General features: G+C 42.7%; 2 protein-coding genes across 2 annotated transcripts; one reads left to right on the forward strand and one right to left on the reverse strand.

The window, feature by feature from the left end:
- Nucleotides 1-6,800: 6,800 nt before the first annotated feature.
- LOC106607599 (proteasome subunit alpha type-6) lies at nt 6,801-9,838 on the forward strand. Its single transcript, XM_014204688.3, has 7 exons — nt 6,801-6,997; nt 7,662-7,756; nt 7,882-7,963; nt 8,191-8,346; nt 8,591-8,769; nt 8,962-9,056; nt 9,277-9,838. Exons 1-7 carry the CDS (start codon nt 6,922-6,924, stop codon nt 9,332-9,334), a joined length of 741 nt encoding a protein of 246 aa, XP_014060163.1. The 5' UTR covers nt 6,801-6,921; the 3' UTR covers nt 9,335-9,838.
- Nucleotides 9,839-12,075: 2,237 nt separating this feature from the next.
- Nucleotides 12,076-14,533, reverse strand: LOC106607598 (NF-kappa-B inhibitor alpha). The gene is made up of 5 exons (XM_014204687.3): nt 14,212-14,533; nt 13,592-13,700; nt 13,070-13,366; nt 12,690-12,947; nt 12,076-12,471 (listed from the first exon to the last, which is right to left on the reverse strand). The coding sequence occupies exons 1-5, from the start codon at nt 14,454-14,456 to the stop codon at nt 12,439-12,441; spliced, it is 942 nt and encodes a 313-aa protein (XP_014060162.1). The 5' UTR covers nt 14,457-14,533; the 3' UTR covers nt 12,076-12,438.
- Nucleotides 14,534-16,285: the final 1,752 nt, after the last annotated feature.

A 16,285-nucleotide genomic window follows, 5' to 3' on the forward strand; every position in this document is an offset into this window, starting at 1 on the left:
GAGTTTGGAATCTGATTGATTGATTGCTTCTGTGGACAGGTGTCTTTTTTACAGGTAACAAGCTGCGGTTAGGAGCTCTCCCTTTAAGAGTGTGCTCCTAATCTCAGCTCGTTACCTGTATAAAAGACACCTGGGAGCCAGAAATCTTTCTGATTGAGAGAGGGTCAAATACTTATTTCCCTCATTAAAATGCAAATCAATTTATAGCGTTTTTCTGGATATTTTTGTTGTTATTCTGTCTCTCACTGTTCAAATAAACCTACCATTAAAACGTACAAAATCAGCAGGGGATCAAATACTTTTTTCCCCCACTGTAGATGTTCCAAAGGTCTGCATCAGTGGCTTGAAGGCTATGCGTCGAAGCCAAGAGATGCTAAACATGTTTATGGTAATTAAAGGTCAATTACCATGAGAACGGCAGTTATTTGCTTGACAATCACCTGCTGACAAAATGTCATGACCGCCACAGCCGTAATAGGAATAGGGCTACATATTTCTGCTACTGTAAATACCTGATGGATGACAAAGAGTGTGAGTAGGAAATGGGCTGCTGATCATTGCTGGAAAAGTTGGCATTTATTGTGTGTCCAATGAATGTCCAGCATTGGCCAACCACTTATGCCTAGAAGAATGGAATAGAATAGGAATAGCTTTAACTTCTATTCTATTAAAAACGGTTTTAAGTGAGAAGTAGTAATTGGTATGAAGCCGAAAAAGAAAGAAAATTCACATTTGCACCACAATGCCTACTCCACCCATGCTCTACCAAGGTTTTCCAGCACACAGTTTTGACCTAATAAAGTATCTACACTATAATGTATATACAAAAGTATAGCTAGGTAGTTAGGTAGCTAGCTAGCTAGTTAGCTAGCTAATGTCAGCTATGCTAGCGATGATAGTGATAAGGATTATCAAAATAGACCATAAACTGCTAGTTATGTATCTGTTTATGTATATCTACCGGCATATACTCATCACCACTGGTTGGTCCCCAGCCTCACCTCTTGCCTGATCACCAACGGTCATTGATGGGGTGAACAGAATTAGGTTTAGTAGGTAGGTTTAGTCTGTCCTGTTCAAACTTCAACATAGTATATGTTTGTTTGTCAGATATCACCTATCCCTAACTGCCATTGGTAATAGAAAAGTGACTGTTTGTATGTGTTCACAGATGCAGAAAGACCTGGCACTCAACACATCCTCTCAACACATCCACAATGAGGTGATTACTAATAATACAGTGCAGCACAAATGTCCATTTTCATTCCATGTGCCACTGATGAACTCTTCCTCAACTGCTTTGGTCAGATGGCAGCCTCAGTTGTTTGATGGAGAGACCATAATTGGTTAGGTTTTATCAGATATGACCTATCCTGCCATTGGTAATAGAACAGTAAGCATTTTTATACGGCTGGCCATGCTTTCCACCTGGCTACCCCTACCCGGTCAACAGCCCTGCATCCCCCAAAGCAACTCGCCCAAGCCTCCCTCCCCCATTTCTCATTCACCCAAATCCAGATAGCTGATGTTCTGAAAGAGCTGCAAAATCTGGACCCCTACAAATCAGCCAGGCTAGACAATCTGGACCCTCTCTTTCTAAAGTTATCTGCCGAAATTGTTGCAACCTCTATTACTAGCCTGTTTAACCTCTCTTTCGTTTCGTCTGAGATTCCCAAAGATTGGAAAGCTGCCGCAGTCATCCCCCTCTTCTAGACCCAAACTGCTACAGACCTATATCTATCCTACCCTGCCTTTCTAAGGTCTTCGAAAGCCAAATCCCACCGTACCTTCTCCGCTATGCAATCCGGTTTCAAAGCTGGTCATGGGTGCACCTCAGCCACGCTCAAGGTTCTAAACGATATCATAACCGCCATCGATAAGAGACAATACTGTGCAGCCGTATTCATCAACCTGGCCAAGGCTTTCGACTCTGTCAATCACCACATTCTTATCGGCAGACTCAACAGCCTTGGTTTCTCAAATGACTACCTCGCCTGGTTCACCAACTACTTCTCTGATAGAGTTCAGTATGTAAAATCGGAGGGCCTGTTGTCCGGACCTCTGGCAGTCTCTATGGGGGTGCCACAGGGTTCAATTCTCGGGCCGACTCTCTTCTCTGTATACATCAGTGATGTCACTCTTGCTGCTGGTGATTCCCTGATCCACCTTTACGCAGACGACACCATTCTGTATACCTCTGGGCCTTCTTTGGACACTGTGTTAACTAACCTCCAGACGGGCTTCAATGCCATACAACTCTCCTTCCGTGGCCTCCAACTTCTCTTAAATGCAAGCTAGCAAAAGTTCAGGTTGCCCAGGCCGGCGGAGATACAATCTTCGGAAAAATCATTCGCAAGGACATTCCTGCAAAAATATTATTTGAAGATGAAGTGCATTAATAAGTGCATGAAGTGCATGCTCTTCAACCGATCGCTGCCCGCACCTGCCCGCCCGTCCAGCATCACTACTCTGGACGGTTCTGACTTAGAATATGTGGACAACTACAAATATCTAGGTGTCTGGTTAGACTGTAAACTCTCCTTCCAGACTCACATTAGTCATCTCCAATCCAAAATTAAATCTAGAATTGGCTTCCTATTTCGCAACAAAGCATCCTTCACTCATGCTGCCAAACATCCCCTTGTAAAACTGACCATCCTACCGATCCTTGACTTAGGCGATGTCATTTACAAAATAGCCTCCAACACTCTACTCAACAAATTGGATGCAGTCTATCACAGTGCCATCCATTTTGTCACCAAAGCCCCATATACCACTGCGACCTGTATGCTCTCGTTGGCTAGCCCTCGCTTCATACTTGTCGCCAAACCCACTGGCTCCAGGTCATCTACAAGTTTTTGCTTGGTAAAGCCCGCCTTATCTCAGCTCACGGGTCACCATAGCAGCACCCACTCATAGCACGCGCTCCATCAGGTATATTTCACTGGTCACCCCCAAAGCCAATTCCTCATTTGGCTGTCTTTCCTTCCAGTTCTCTGCTGCCAATGACTGGAACGAACTGCAAAAATCACTGAAGCTGAAGACTCATATCTCCCTCACTAACTTTAAGCACCAGCTGTCAGAGCAGCTCACAGATCACTGTACCTGTACATAGCCCATCTGTTAATAGCCCATCAAACTACCAAATCCCCATATTGTATTTATTTATTTATCTTGCTCCTTTGCACCCCAGTATCTCTACTTGCACATTCATCTTCTGCACATCTATCACTCCATTGTTTAATTGCTATACTGTAATTACTTCGCCACCATGGCCTATTTATTGCCTTACCTCCCTTATCTTACCTCGTTTGCACACAATGTATATAGACTTTTTTTCTACTGTATTATTGGCTGTATGTTTGTTTATTCCATGTGTAACTCTGTGTTGTTGTATGTGTCGAACTTCTTTGTTTTATCTTGGCCAGGTCGCAGTTGTAAATGAGAACTTGTTCTCAACTAGCCTACTTGGTTAAATAAAGGTGAAATAAAAAAAATGTGTTCACAGAAATTTGGACATAGCCAGCACGTGGAGACTTGCAACATGATGCGATGAAGTCCAGACTGACAGACAGGCTTGATACTGATGTCTCTGAATGACACTAGTCATAACATTTTTACTAGCTACAACTTTTACTTGTATTGTCTTTTTAATTATTGAATTGAATGGTATCAGTCAATTCGGGGAGGCATTGACTGATACCATTCTGTGTGTTCTGCAGCAGTGTCAGGAACTCCTGTTTTATACAGGACACCACACAGGAAGGTATGACCGCTCTGACATGTTTGCCAAAATGCAGATAGGAACAGTATCTGTATCAGCTGTGAATGACAATGAAATAAAGATGAAAGGTGTACATTGTTATATTAGCAGAACACTGCTTCTAAGGTATTATGTAAAGCACGTGTCAAACTCGTTCCACGGAGGGCCTAGTGTCTGCAGGTTTTTGCTCTTCCCTTGTGCTTGATTGATGACTTAAGGTCACTGATTAGTAAGGAACTCCCCTCACCTACTTGTCTAGGTATTAATTGAAAGGAAAAAACAAAAACCAGCAGACACTAGGCCCTCCATGGAACAAGTTTACCTTTCTACCACTCTAACTTCCAAGCATCTGCCTCTAACCCTAGGAAGCTCTTTGCCACCTTCTCCTCCCTCCTGAATCCTCCTCCCCCTCCCCCCTCCCCGCGGATGACTTCGTCAACCATTTTGAAAAGAAGGTCGACGACATCCGATCCTCGTTTGCTAAGTCAAACGACACCACTGGTCCTGTTCACACTGCCCTACCCTGTGCTTTGACCTCTTTCTCCCCTCTCTCTCCAGATGAAATCTCACGTCTTGTGACGGCCGGCCGCCCAACAACCTGCCCGCTTGACCCTATCCCCTCCTCTCTTCTCCAGACCATTTCCGGAGACCTTCTCCCTTACCTCACCTCGCTCATCAACTCATCCTTGACCGCTGGCTACGTCCCTTCCGTCTTCAAGAGAGCGAGAGTTGCACCCCTTCTGAAAAAACCTACACTCGATCCCTCCGATGTCAACAACTACAGACCAGTATCCCTTCTTTCTTTTCTCTCCAAAACTCTTGAACGTGCCATCCTTGGCCAGCTCTCCTGCTATCTCTCTCAGAATGACCTTCTTGATCCAAATCAGTCAGGTTTCAAGACTGGTCATTCAACTGAGACTGCTCTTCTCTGTGTCACGGAGGCTCTCCACACTGCTAAAGCTAACTCTCTCTCCTCTGCTCTCATCCTTCTAGACCTATCTGCTGCCTTTGATACTGTGAACCATCAGATCCTCCTCTCCACCCTCTCCGAGTTGGGCATCTCCGGCGCGGCCCACGCTTGGATTGCGTCCTACCTGACAGGTCGCTCCTACCAGGTGGCGTGGCGAGAATCTGTCTCCGCACCACGTGCTCTCACCACTGGTGTCCCCCAGGGCTCTATTCTAGGCCCTCTCCTATTCTCGCTATACACCAAGTCACTTGGCTCTGTCATATCCTCACATGCTCTCTCCTATCATTGCTATGCAGACGACACACAATGAATCTTCTCCTTTCCCCTTTCTGATAACCAGGTGGTGAATCGCATCTCTGCATGTCTGGCAGACATATCAGTGTGGATGACGGATCACCACCTCAAGCTGAACCTCGGCAAGACGGAGCTGCTCTTCCTCCCGGGGAAGGACTGCCCGTTCCATGATCTCGCCATCACGGTTGACAACTCCATTGTGTCCTCCTCCCAGAGTGCTAAGAACCTTGGCGTGACCCTGGACAACACCCTGTCGTTCTCCACTAACATCAAGGCGGTGACCCGATCCTGTAGGTTCATGCTCTACAACATTCGCAGAGTACGACCCTGCCTCACACAGGAAGCGGCGCAGGTCCTAATCCAGGCACTTGTCATCTCCCGTCTGGATTACTGCAACTCGCTGTTGTCGCTGTTGGCTGGGCTCCCTGCCTGTGCCATTAAACCCCTACAACTCATCCAGAACGCCGCAGCCCGTCTGGTGTTCAACCTTCCCAAGTTCTCTCACGTCACGCCGCTCCTCCGCTCTCTCCACTGGCTTCCAGTTGAAGCTCGCATCCGCTACAAGACCATGGTGCTTGCCTACGGAGCTGTGAGGGGAACGGCACCTCCGTACCTTCAGGCTCTGATCAGGCCCTACACCCAAACAAGGGCACTGCGTTCATCCACCTCTGGCCTGCTCGCCTCCCTACCTCTGAGGAAGCACAGTTCCCGCTCAGCCCAGTCAAAACTGTTCGCTGCTCTGGCACCCCAATGGTGGAACAAGCTCCCTCACGACGCCAGGACAGCGGAGTCAATCACCACCTTCCGGAGACACCTGAAACCCCACCTCTTTAAGGAATACCTAGGATAGGATAAAGTAATCCTTCTAAACCCCCCCCCCCCCACCCCCCCCTTAAAAGATTTAGATGCACTATTGTAAAGTGGTTGTTCCACTGGATATCATAAGGTGAATGCACCAATTTGTAAGTCACTCTGGATAAGAGCGTCTGCTAAATTACTTAAATGTAAATGTAAGTTTGACACCCCTGATTGAAAGGATTGTTTATTCTACATGTACCTGTTACTACATTTGAAAGTTATCAAAACACTTTAGAATATCTACATCAATTCAGCAATTGCATTCTCATATTACTCTGTTGGTTACTGACCTATTCAAAGCTCCCTCCAGCATCTCACCATACATCTGTATGTAGTTATTAACCTGCAGGAGGTTTGTTTGTTGTTATTGAGTGGGGGGAAACAGCTGCGGGCAAGGTTCTGACAGATGGGTGTGTCTTGTTGTTGGCAAGTACATACCCAAGAATCACTCACATCAAACCACACTCCCAAGCCAACTCACGCCTCACTTCTGTCTTGGCCGCCAGCATTTGTTGAGAAGCAAGCCAAAAAACAAGGCTAAATCAGCAGGTGCAGTTCCCCTTTAAGCTGTTTGACCAGAGTAAAATGCCAGCAACACAGTATTATTCTCAGAGCCCCATGAAACGACACCATATATAAATTCTACAGACCCTACTGAGTACTCCCCACCCCACTTTTACATCAGCACAATCGTTTTTTCTCTATAACCCAATATGTATAATACATACATAGTGATTTGCATTGGGGTATTTATTTGACCTTGGAACATGTTTTAAACCCCACATTTAATGCAAATGTTACTTAAATATGAACAAATATGAATCAATGTTCATGTTTAGAATATTATCTTTCATACATCATGATTAAATACAGGTTAATGACACCTTACTACTATTACGTTATTTAGAACGTTGCCGAAATTCCGTGATCCGGAAGTACTTTTAGTATTGAAGAGACGCTGATTCATTTATGTATGAAGTGAGATTTGTGTTTACAACATATTTTTCACTTTTTAGCTAACCAAATTCCAACCAAGATGTCCCGGGGCTCAAGTGCGGGTTTTGATCGTCACATCACTATCTTCTCTCCAGAGGGTAGACTCTACCAAGTTGGTTAGTACGGTATATTTTTATTTGTATGCACACAACACTGTACCCAGCTAGGTAAATGCTCTGTCATTGTTCCTATCTAAGTAGCTAACGCTAATATGTTGATAACTAGCTAACTTGCATTACGTCTATAGTCATTTTTTTATTTAATATATTCAAATTCTGCATGTAGTTTTAAGTTTCGAAATTTTGTTTGACTGCCCCCAACTACTAACGTTAGATCCGCACAATAAGCAGAATGCTCAGCTTGCTAGGCTAACACCTGATAAGAAACACAATGAAAATAACTAGCTAGCTACCTACTCACTCAACGTGAAATTGTCATTTGTACTAGATAGCTACTGAAAACATGTTGCTTTATTGTGGTAATTGCAGACGTGAGTGCAGCTAGCTAGTTGCTAGTGAGGGAATCTAGCTAACTACAGTATGTTGTTAGCAAGCTAGGAAGTCTCGCGAGGCCATCTTAGTAAATCTCAACGTGAAGGAAGAATCGGTGTCATACAATTATGTGTATAATCATTGGTCAGACATAGAGATCCTATTTAATTAGTATTGTGATTCCAAATTCTATGGTGTCAGAGGTGTGCTGTTATCTGAAGTGCTTTTGATTTTTGTTGTATCCAGTGATTCAATCATGTTCTGAACAACCCTGTTGTGTTTTACACAGAATATGCTTTCAAAGCCATAAACCAAGGTGGTCTCACGTCAGTAGCAGTCAGAGGTAAAGACTGCGCAGTAGTCGTCACACAGAAGAAAGTACCGGTAAGTTCAGCTGTAAAACCATGCCTGTTTACCTCATTGTTTTAGGCTTTTCACAAGTGGAGTACTAACTTAGTCCAACAATTGGATTCCTTAAAAAGGATGTTACCTTGTTTTGTCTCTACTAGGACAAGCTATTGGATGCCTCCACAGTCACTCACCTGTTCAGGATAACGGAGAACATTGGCTGTGTGATGTCAGGGATGACAGGTAGGAGTAGGATACACAATGCCTTAGCAAGTCTACTTGGTAAACTGCTACGATGGTCAAAGCCAACTCTACAACAACTTCACTTTTACTTGTATCCCAACTCATATAATTCAACTCTTACTAAGAAAAAGTACTCTTCCCCCTTCCATGTGCATAACATTAAGGCCTACCTTGAAATTGCCAATTCCCAGTGCTGGCTCTAACTGCTTGACTCTTCTCTCCTCCAGCGGACAGCAAGTCCCAGGTTCAGAGAGCGCGCTACGAAGCAGCCAACTGGAAGTACAAGTATGGTTATGAGATCCCAGTGGACATGCTGTGTAAGAGGATTGCTGACATCTCTCAGGTGTACACACAGAATGCTGAGATGAGGCCGCTGGGATGCTGTAAGTGCATGGTTATTTATGTGTGTTGGAACTGAAATTTGAAGCACAAGTTCTACATACTAGGCAGTCAAAAGCATGCAATTCTAATGAGCCATGTTGTACTCCTAATGTTCATTCAGACAATTATAGAAAGACAATGCCAATGCATATTTTCCCGGATATTGTTTACAACTCTTAGATTATCTTCTGCACAAACAAAATGTTCTGCTTGACCAATATGTCTCTCCTTTCTTCTGCTTTTCAGGCATGATAGTGATAGGTGTGGATGAGGAGTGTGGTCCCCAGGTGTACAAGTGTGACCCTGCAGGCTACTACTGTGGCTTCAAGGCCACTGCTGCAGGGGTCAAACAGACAGAGGCCACCAGCTTCCTGGAGAAGAAGGTCAAAAAGAAACTCGACTGGACCTTTAAAGAAACTGTTGAGGTAGAAAACCCCTTCCACTCTGCTAACTGTGTACATACAGTACAACGTTTAGTGATACAACGAAATTAAAGTGATATTAACTACTAAGTGAATGTTGTACGGTCAGCATTTGTTTCTCCCCTCTGCAAAAACAGTAGATGTGATTGCAAATGGTTTAATTGTATCTCTCTCCTTCTGCCTCCCTCTCTTCAGACTGCCATCACATGTCTGTCAACAGTCCTGTCAATTGATTTCAAGCCCTCTGAGCTGGAGATAGGAGTCATCACAACAGAGGATCCTAAGTTCAGGTGAAGCACCGCTCTGCTCTGAACACTCTCACTTAGCATCATTAGGCCCCATATAAAATACAGTAAGACCTTTGTTGTTTAGAATGTGTGTAAAATTGGTACACTTTAGGTGGTACACTATATTGGTATGTCCCACTAATGTACCACCAGAATTGTGTTGTCGCGAAGTTCATAGTGAGGAATGTCGAATTTGAATCTGTATTTTTTTTTCTAACTGCAGGATTCTGACTGAGTCTGAGGTGGACATCCACCTGGTGTCCCTAGCAGAGAGAGACTGATCCCAGAAAGACTACAGAGTCCCAGAGAGAGATGTGTAACTGAATGATGGGATTTGTAGTTCCCCAGTTGAAGAATGGTGTTATCCTTGTTTGCTGTATATTTTACCCCCTGTTCCATTAAAAATGTTTCTAGTAAATTCCTATATTTTAATTCATTTATTTTCAGTTAGATCTCTTAATGCTGGGACAGGTTTTCTCTCAGGTACTAGTGACAGACTGTGTAGGAGTATGACAATATTTTTGTTTTTAAATCAGTGCTCAGTGTGTGACCATAGATTTGACTGAATTCTGTGCACCAGGCCTTCGTTATATGACCTAGTACAAATTTGACCTTTTTTTTTACCTGTTAAAGATCTGATCCAGAGGTTTTGTGTATGTTTTCGCAAGTAATTCTGAAAGTAGTACTCACGAGGCAAAACGGGGTTCAGGAAATGTTGCACAGTTGTGTACTACGTCATCCATTTCGTATGTTACATCCAACATATAAATAAATTGCAATTCGTAGGATGTGTTCTGAATTCCAATTCGTACAATATGTTACAAATTTGTAAGTGCATTTCTACAATATGTTTGTAAGTGCTTAAGATCCTATTCTCTCTTTAAATTAGGTGACCTGACTGAGACAGATTTAGAAACTGGGAAAGTTTTGAACATTGCAGCAGAGTAGAACATTGACTTCCTGTTGTGGTTCTGCTCATTTAATCACGTCATACTACTGCAGAGCTGTGGTAAAGGTTCTTTACTACAGTCAGGCAAAACTGGTTGTGTCCTGTTTAGCTCCTATCATTTCTATGCATTCTCCACTTTCAGAAAGTCAAAAATACATTTGTTTCATAATGCACCTCAGGCGACAATCACAAGGCAAATTGTCTTGAGAAAAGAGTGCAATATTTATGTGATGAGAGAGATGTGAGTAAAAGGTGTTTACATACCTGAATGCATAGCGGGTAAAGGTTGAATGGCTTCCAGATAAATGTATTATCAATAAGTGAACTAGATGGGATATTTGCCTATTGGAAAAGGTCACATATCGAATGCGGTTTAGATTACAGAGGCAAAAGACTAATCCAAAATCTCAGGATTAGTATTTTGTTGACTCGTCATGTTAGTTCTATGTCCAGAGGGTATGAACAGATCACATGCAGAGGTACTGTTGTGTCCTTGGGTGAGGCTGAGTCAGGTTCCTTAGGAAATCCCCTGAGAATCCAGAGGTCTATAGGCCAACTGATGTTTATGACCCACAGCAATTATAGGGTCCATTTTACACTGCCAGTAGTCCAAAGATCATGTATTTTTATACCACTGACTGACTATAATAGTGTTTATCAGATGTGCAACTGGGAGCAAGGGTTGCTGAATGAGAGCTGTGGATTTTAGAATATTCGTATGAAAATCTGTCGCCAATTGGATGGAAACCTGGGGTATGTTAAGTCAGCTGAAATTCAGCCTTGTCCTGTGTTATACTTTTAGCTCTCAGGGTTTCCCAGTAGTCATTACTGCTACTGGTAATACAAATTATAGGCATGGGTAGTCCAGTCTGGTAAATTTCAGTAATTCCCAGATTGGTGAACAGCAGGTTTTCTACAGAATGAGTCAGCGCTTCCTATGCCTACCCAGACACTGATTCAGTGGTACTTCTGAGGTGTAATTTTTTGTCAAAAACAGTACAGAACAGGAGCTCCTCTTACATATCCAATCCGCGAGGGACTTTTAACAACGTGACTCACAGATCTGATGACCCCAACCAAGAAACCCCAGACTGGTCCTCTGTAGCTCAGTTGGTAGAGCATGGCATTTGCAACACCAGGATAGTGGGTTCGATTCCCAGGACTACCCATATGTAAAATGTGTGCACGCATGACTGGTGGTTTGGATATAAATAGCATAATATTATTTATTTATTACAAGTCCTGTGTGTGTTATGTGGGGGAAGGGGAATTCACTTGTCTTGCAAGTCTGTGAAAAATGTACATGAGCCTTGTGCAGTGGTGGGAAAAAGTACCCTGTTTTCATACTTAAGTAAATGTAAAGATACCTTAATTGAAAATGACTTAAGTGAAAGTCAACCAGTTAAATACTACTTGAGTAAAAGTAAAAAAGTATTTGGTATTACATATACTTAAGTATCAAAAGTAAATGTAATTGCTAAAACATACTTAAGTATTAAAAGCAAAAGTATAAATCATTTAAAATTCCTTATATTAAGCAAACTAGATGACACCGTGTTCTTGTTTTTTAAAATGTGTGGATAGCCAGGGGCACACTCCAACACTCACACATAATTTACAAACGAAGCATTTGTGTTTAGTGAGTCTGCCAGATCAGAGGCAGATCAGAGGCATTTTGGAATGTTCTCTTTGACCCTTTTTCCTATCCTGCTAAGCATTCAAATTGTAACTAGCACTTTTGGGTGTCAGGGAAAATGTATGTTGTAAAAAGTACATTATTTTCTTTAGTAAAAGTTGTCAAAAATATAAATAAATAGTAAAGTACTGATATGCCAAAAAAAATACTTTCAAGTATTTCTACATAAGTGGCATTGTGTTGGATTTTCCATGTCAGTTCGTGAGTAGTGTTGGCTAAGTGAGGCAGTTTATTGAGATGGTTTGATACTGTATATTACTGTGTAAAAATGGCCATGGAGAATTACTAGAGTGTGACAGGAAATGCAGGACTGTACTGTGAGACAGTTTGCTGAAATAATCATTGTGTCACAGGAAATGAACCAAAACCACAGTGCGTAAGAGTAGGAAATAGAGCAGTCAAAATCCATTTATAGATGCATATTTAGTAAAAACATTCACAATTATAAAATATCTCTGTGTATTTACAATATATTACTGATATATACATGAACATAGGAGAATTCTCTGAGGTCGGGGGTCATATTATGTGTTCCGGTGCGTTTGATCTTCACAGAACACCAGACTTCCATCCCGACCGAATGGCATCTTCAGTCTTGTCTCACTGTCACCTTGTCTGTCGGGGCTCTAAGCGGCTCTCCCGAAGGCTTCTGGGACCTGGAGTTCCCACTGTGCTTTGACTGGACTGGCCCGTAGCAGCTTCATCGACTTGACTTCACATCACCATGTGATGCGACCACTTCAATTCTGCCCGAATGTAATGTCATCGTACATCTGTGTAGAAAAAAAGAAACAACGAATCTGTTAACTCAACTGTCTTTTAAATATAATTTTTTATTTATTTTGGTAGTCAATAGTCAATCCATTTGAACAGATATAGCCTTTCCCCCCTCTCTCTAGTACTGCAGTTTTTAATTAATTGAACCTTTGTTTATATAGAGATCAAATCTCTTTTACAAGTGAGACCAGTGTAGCTGTTGTTAGCTTCTCACCTGTTCATCATCAGACATGCACTCCTCCTCGCTCTCTTCTGATTCGCTCTCAGGCAGCTCTCTAAGCTCTTGGTCTGTCTTCTCATACAGCTGGTGGCAGATCTCAGTGTTCTGACGCCCGTAGGTAAGGTGGTACGGCGTGTAGCCCCCGTATGTCACACTGTTGACATCTGCCCCCAGGGAGAGGAGCCGGTGGACCAGGGATAGGTTCTGGAGGTCTACGGCCAGGTGGAGCGCTGTACGACCGCTACATTGTTCCTGAGGGGAAACAGAAATACACCAAACATTAGTTTTTTTTGGTTTGAGAATACATTTAGGTTTTCAATCATCAATGGGGATACTTGATTATTGGCAACAGGATAACTGTGTGATGAACATACCTGTGCATTGATGTCGGCACCAAGCTGAACCAGACTCTCCACCATGGAGAGGTATCCATTAATGGAGGCGAGGTGGAGGCAGTTGTGTCCGCTGTAGTTGGGGAAGGTGAGGATGTAACTGAGGTGGCGGAGGCAGTTCTGGGTGATCACACTGAAGGAGGTGAGAGAGCCCTTCTTACAGGCGATGTGGAGGGCGGTGTTCCCACTGTCGTCTACTAACCGCGGGTCGCACCCGGCCTTCAGTAGCCTCTCTACCAGATGGGGCTGTTCTGTGATTACTGCCAGGTGGAGCGCAGTCTGAGAGAAGAATTAGGTGGTTAGATATTGTTTTCAGGTGTAAATACCACCATTTAGATGGCTGTTAATAACTATATGTGTAGTGATGACCACTTGTTTCAATAAGACAGTTGTTTATCTACCAATTAATTGTTTTAATTAACGAATGAAGTATGTTTTTTTATTAACCTATATATTTGTTAAATTGATCAAGTATCTATTTCCCCATTGGTCATCAATAATTACCTGTCTCTGATTGTTTTGTGCGTCCAATAATATATCATCATTGTGTGACAGTTTGATCATCTGCTCGGCTTGTTCTGTGGCTTCATGAATAATGGCCAGGTGGAGAAACCTGTGTGGAGGAGGGGAAAAGAAAAAGTTGAAAAAAGGCTGCGATTCAGATATGCATGGCGCATAGGAAGTGGTTGAACAAAGCGCAAACACTAGAGCCTTGCGCAATAAAGGATTTTTTCGGGTTATTTCCACCAGTTGGGGCTTGACACATCTGATGCATTATCATTCCTGGCATCTCGTCAGGGACTTTCCTAACTGCGCAGAGCTGACTTTAGCACCGCCTAGGTGCAGCTCTGAGGCAAAGTACATACTCATCATACAACTGAGTCCAAAAGTCATTTTGTTTACTTGCAAATTATGACTATCAGCTGCATAATTTTAGAACATCTTAATAACGTGAGCATATCTGTGAGTTTTGTATACTTTATGAAAGCATAGGATTTTGCATAAAATGCTGTATTGCTAAAACATTGCTTTAGATTATAATAGGATATTTCAATTTGCCTTCTTGCCTTCTTGCACTTCTTGCACTTAAATACAACATTACCCAAAGATAAAAGTGAACTTACGTGTCGCCATCCCCGGTCACTGTTTTCCTCCAGGGTTCATTACTGCAGGGGTTTGCCAAGACTTCAACATTGGCCACTCTCAATTCCTCCAGCTCCTTCACAAGGTTACCATATTCATCCTCTTTTAGAGAATCCAGACCGCTATCAAAACGGTCTTCTTGGCAAGGTACCATTTTCCCGTGTTTCGATTCCATATCATCATAGTTATAATCCATTTGTTTGTGGTTTGAAACTGTAACATCCATAGTGAATAGACTGACTGACTGATAAGTCCACACACTTCTCTGTTCTCTCTCAAGTTTGGAATTGGAGTGTGTGTTGGAGGGAGGCGCCAGTGGGTTTAATGCTCTACGGGGAGGAGACAAAGAATGGGGGATTTCCACGTTGAGTTATCTCGACACAACTAGCAGGGAAACTCATAGACTGGGCTTTTATGAGAAAAATTCCCCCTCGAATTAGCCCCACAGACTCAGAGTAAGAATGAAAACTTGTAGTTTCCTATTAGACATCAAAATCTACCTGTGATGCAGACAGAAATACCTTCAATGAATGAGATAAATGAATGAGAGACAAACAGGTGCCTTTGACAGGTTCTAGAATAAATCCCTTTTCACTTGGTGGAATTAGTGTGTCATAACGAGGTAATTGAGGGAAATTACATAATTGTTCAGCACATTTTGCAGACTTTGTCTGTATACAGGAGAGACTAGTATTTTGATAACTATGCATGCAGGTGTTCCATGGAATGTAAATTGAAGGTCAACCAGTGTGTGAAATACCATATTAGTTTACCCTATTGATTATTGTACTATTACAGTTCTGCACCTCACCTGATCTCATATGCTATCATACATGGATAAAATGCATATCTGCAAGCATAAACAGATAATACATTGCAAATGTACTCTCCATATGGCCAGGTTTTATCCAGGTTGGGATACCATGTTGGAGGGATGTTTGCAGCCTTCATGTAGGAATACAGAACAAAAGTCCAGTGTGGGGAAAATAAAACCAAAATATTCCCTCTAGTTGCATGGTTCACATGTCTTTGGTGAATCAGATAGAGTTGGGAGACAGATGATTCCACAGGAACTCTCTGACTGTAGAATAAAACCAGGGGGCATGGTGTACATAACCCCACAATGAAACTGACACTGCTGCATGTTCCTTCATGGGATATAGCCTACTGGAGTTACCCTTGATGTGCTGCAAATACCTAATGTAATATTACATGACATTCCCTTGGAAATCAAAAGGGTTTCCCTAAAACAACACTATTGAGAGATGTTGTGAAGATGTAGGTTATGCAAACATCTTTGGTATTTACATCAGGCTTGACGTCTGACCCAGTCTAAGGATGTGAATGTAAGGGGGATATCACCACAGAGGGAAACTTCTCACCTTGCATAACATCTCTGCTGGCTTTACCTTGAGTGACACCGTTTATAAACTCTATGCTGTCTACCTGGGATAGCCTCACCTTGACATATCAACTGAAAACTTCATGTTTGCACAGGGACAGATGATTTTAACAACATAGCAACCGTAACCACTAACAGTAAGCATTCACACATCTGTGGGGCGATACTGGGTGAAATGACACTGTACACACACACACACACACACACACACACACACACACACACACACACACACACACACACACACACACACACACACACACACACACACACACACACACACACACACACACACACACACCCTGCTGTCTGATGTAAAGTGAGGGTGTGCGTCACACCGTCAGGAGTCATGACAACAGGCAGGCACACTCCTCTATCTGTGTAACAGAACATCTCTCTGACAAGTAAAGTGCCACAATACTGAAACTAGGCTAAGGACATAATATGCTTTTTCTGGAGGGGATTTGAGTCGTATTTCATAATGTTATCATGACTTTTGATTCGATTTTTTTAAGGAAACCCCCCCCTGCCAAAAATATAGGAAGTTCCTGTTAATTTGCTATATTAAAAAGTTGTAACATCCTTCCTTCGGCCACTTTGTTCTGTGTTTACTGTGGTTTCCATGCGCACCATTTCTATCACTTTAGACGCCT

The sequence above is a fragment of the Salmo salar genome, chromosome 06 (genome assembly GCF_965601325.2).
Source record: "Salmo salar chromosome 06, fSalSal1, whole genome shotgun sequence".
NCBI classification, from domain to species: Eukaryota; Metazoa; Chordata; class Actinopteri; order Salmoniformes; family Salmonidae; genus Salmo; species Salmo salar.

Excerpts from the sequence above, each read along its gene's own strand:
- LOC106607599 (XM_014204688.3), top strand. The coding sequence starts at position 6,922 with ATGTCCCGGGGCTCAAGTGCGGGTTTTGATCGTCACATCACTATCTTC. Across the intron at positions 7,964-8,190 it reads TGTGATGTCAGGGATGACAG|CGGACAGCAAGTCCCAGGTT; the intron begins GTAGGAGTAGGA and ends TCTCTCCTCCAG. Across the intron at positions 8,347-8,590 it reads GATGAGGCCGCTGGGATGCT|GCATGATAGTGATAGGTGTG; the intron begins GTAAGTGCATGG and ends TCTGCTTTTCAG.
- LOC106607598 (XM_014204687.3), bottom strand. The coding sequence starts at position 14,456 with ATGGATGTTACAGTTTCAAACCACAAACAAATGGATTATAACTATGAT. Across the intron at positions 13,367-13,591 it reads CACAAAACAATCAGAGACAG|ACTGCGCTCCACCTGGCAGT; the intron begins GTAATTATTGAT and ends TTCTTCTCTCAG. Across the intron at positions 12,472-12,689 it reads GCATGTCTGATGATGAACAG|ATGTACGATGACATTACATT; the intron begins GTGAGAAGCTAA and ends TTTTCTACACAG.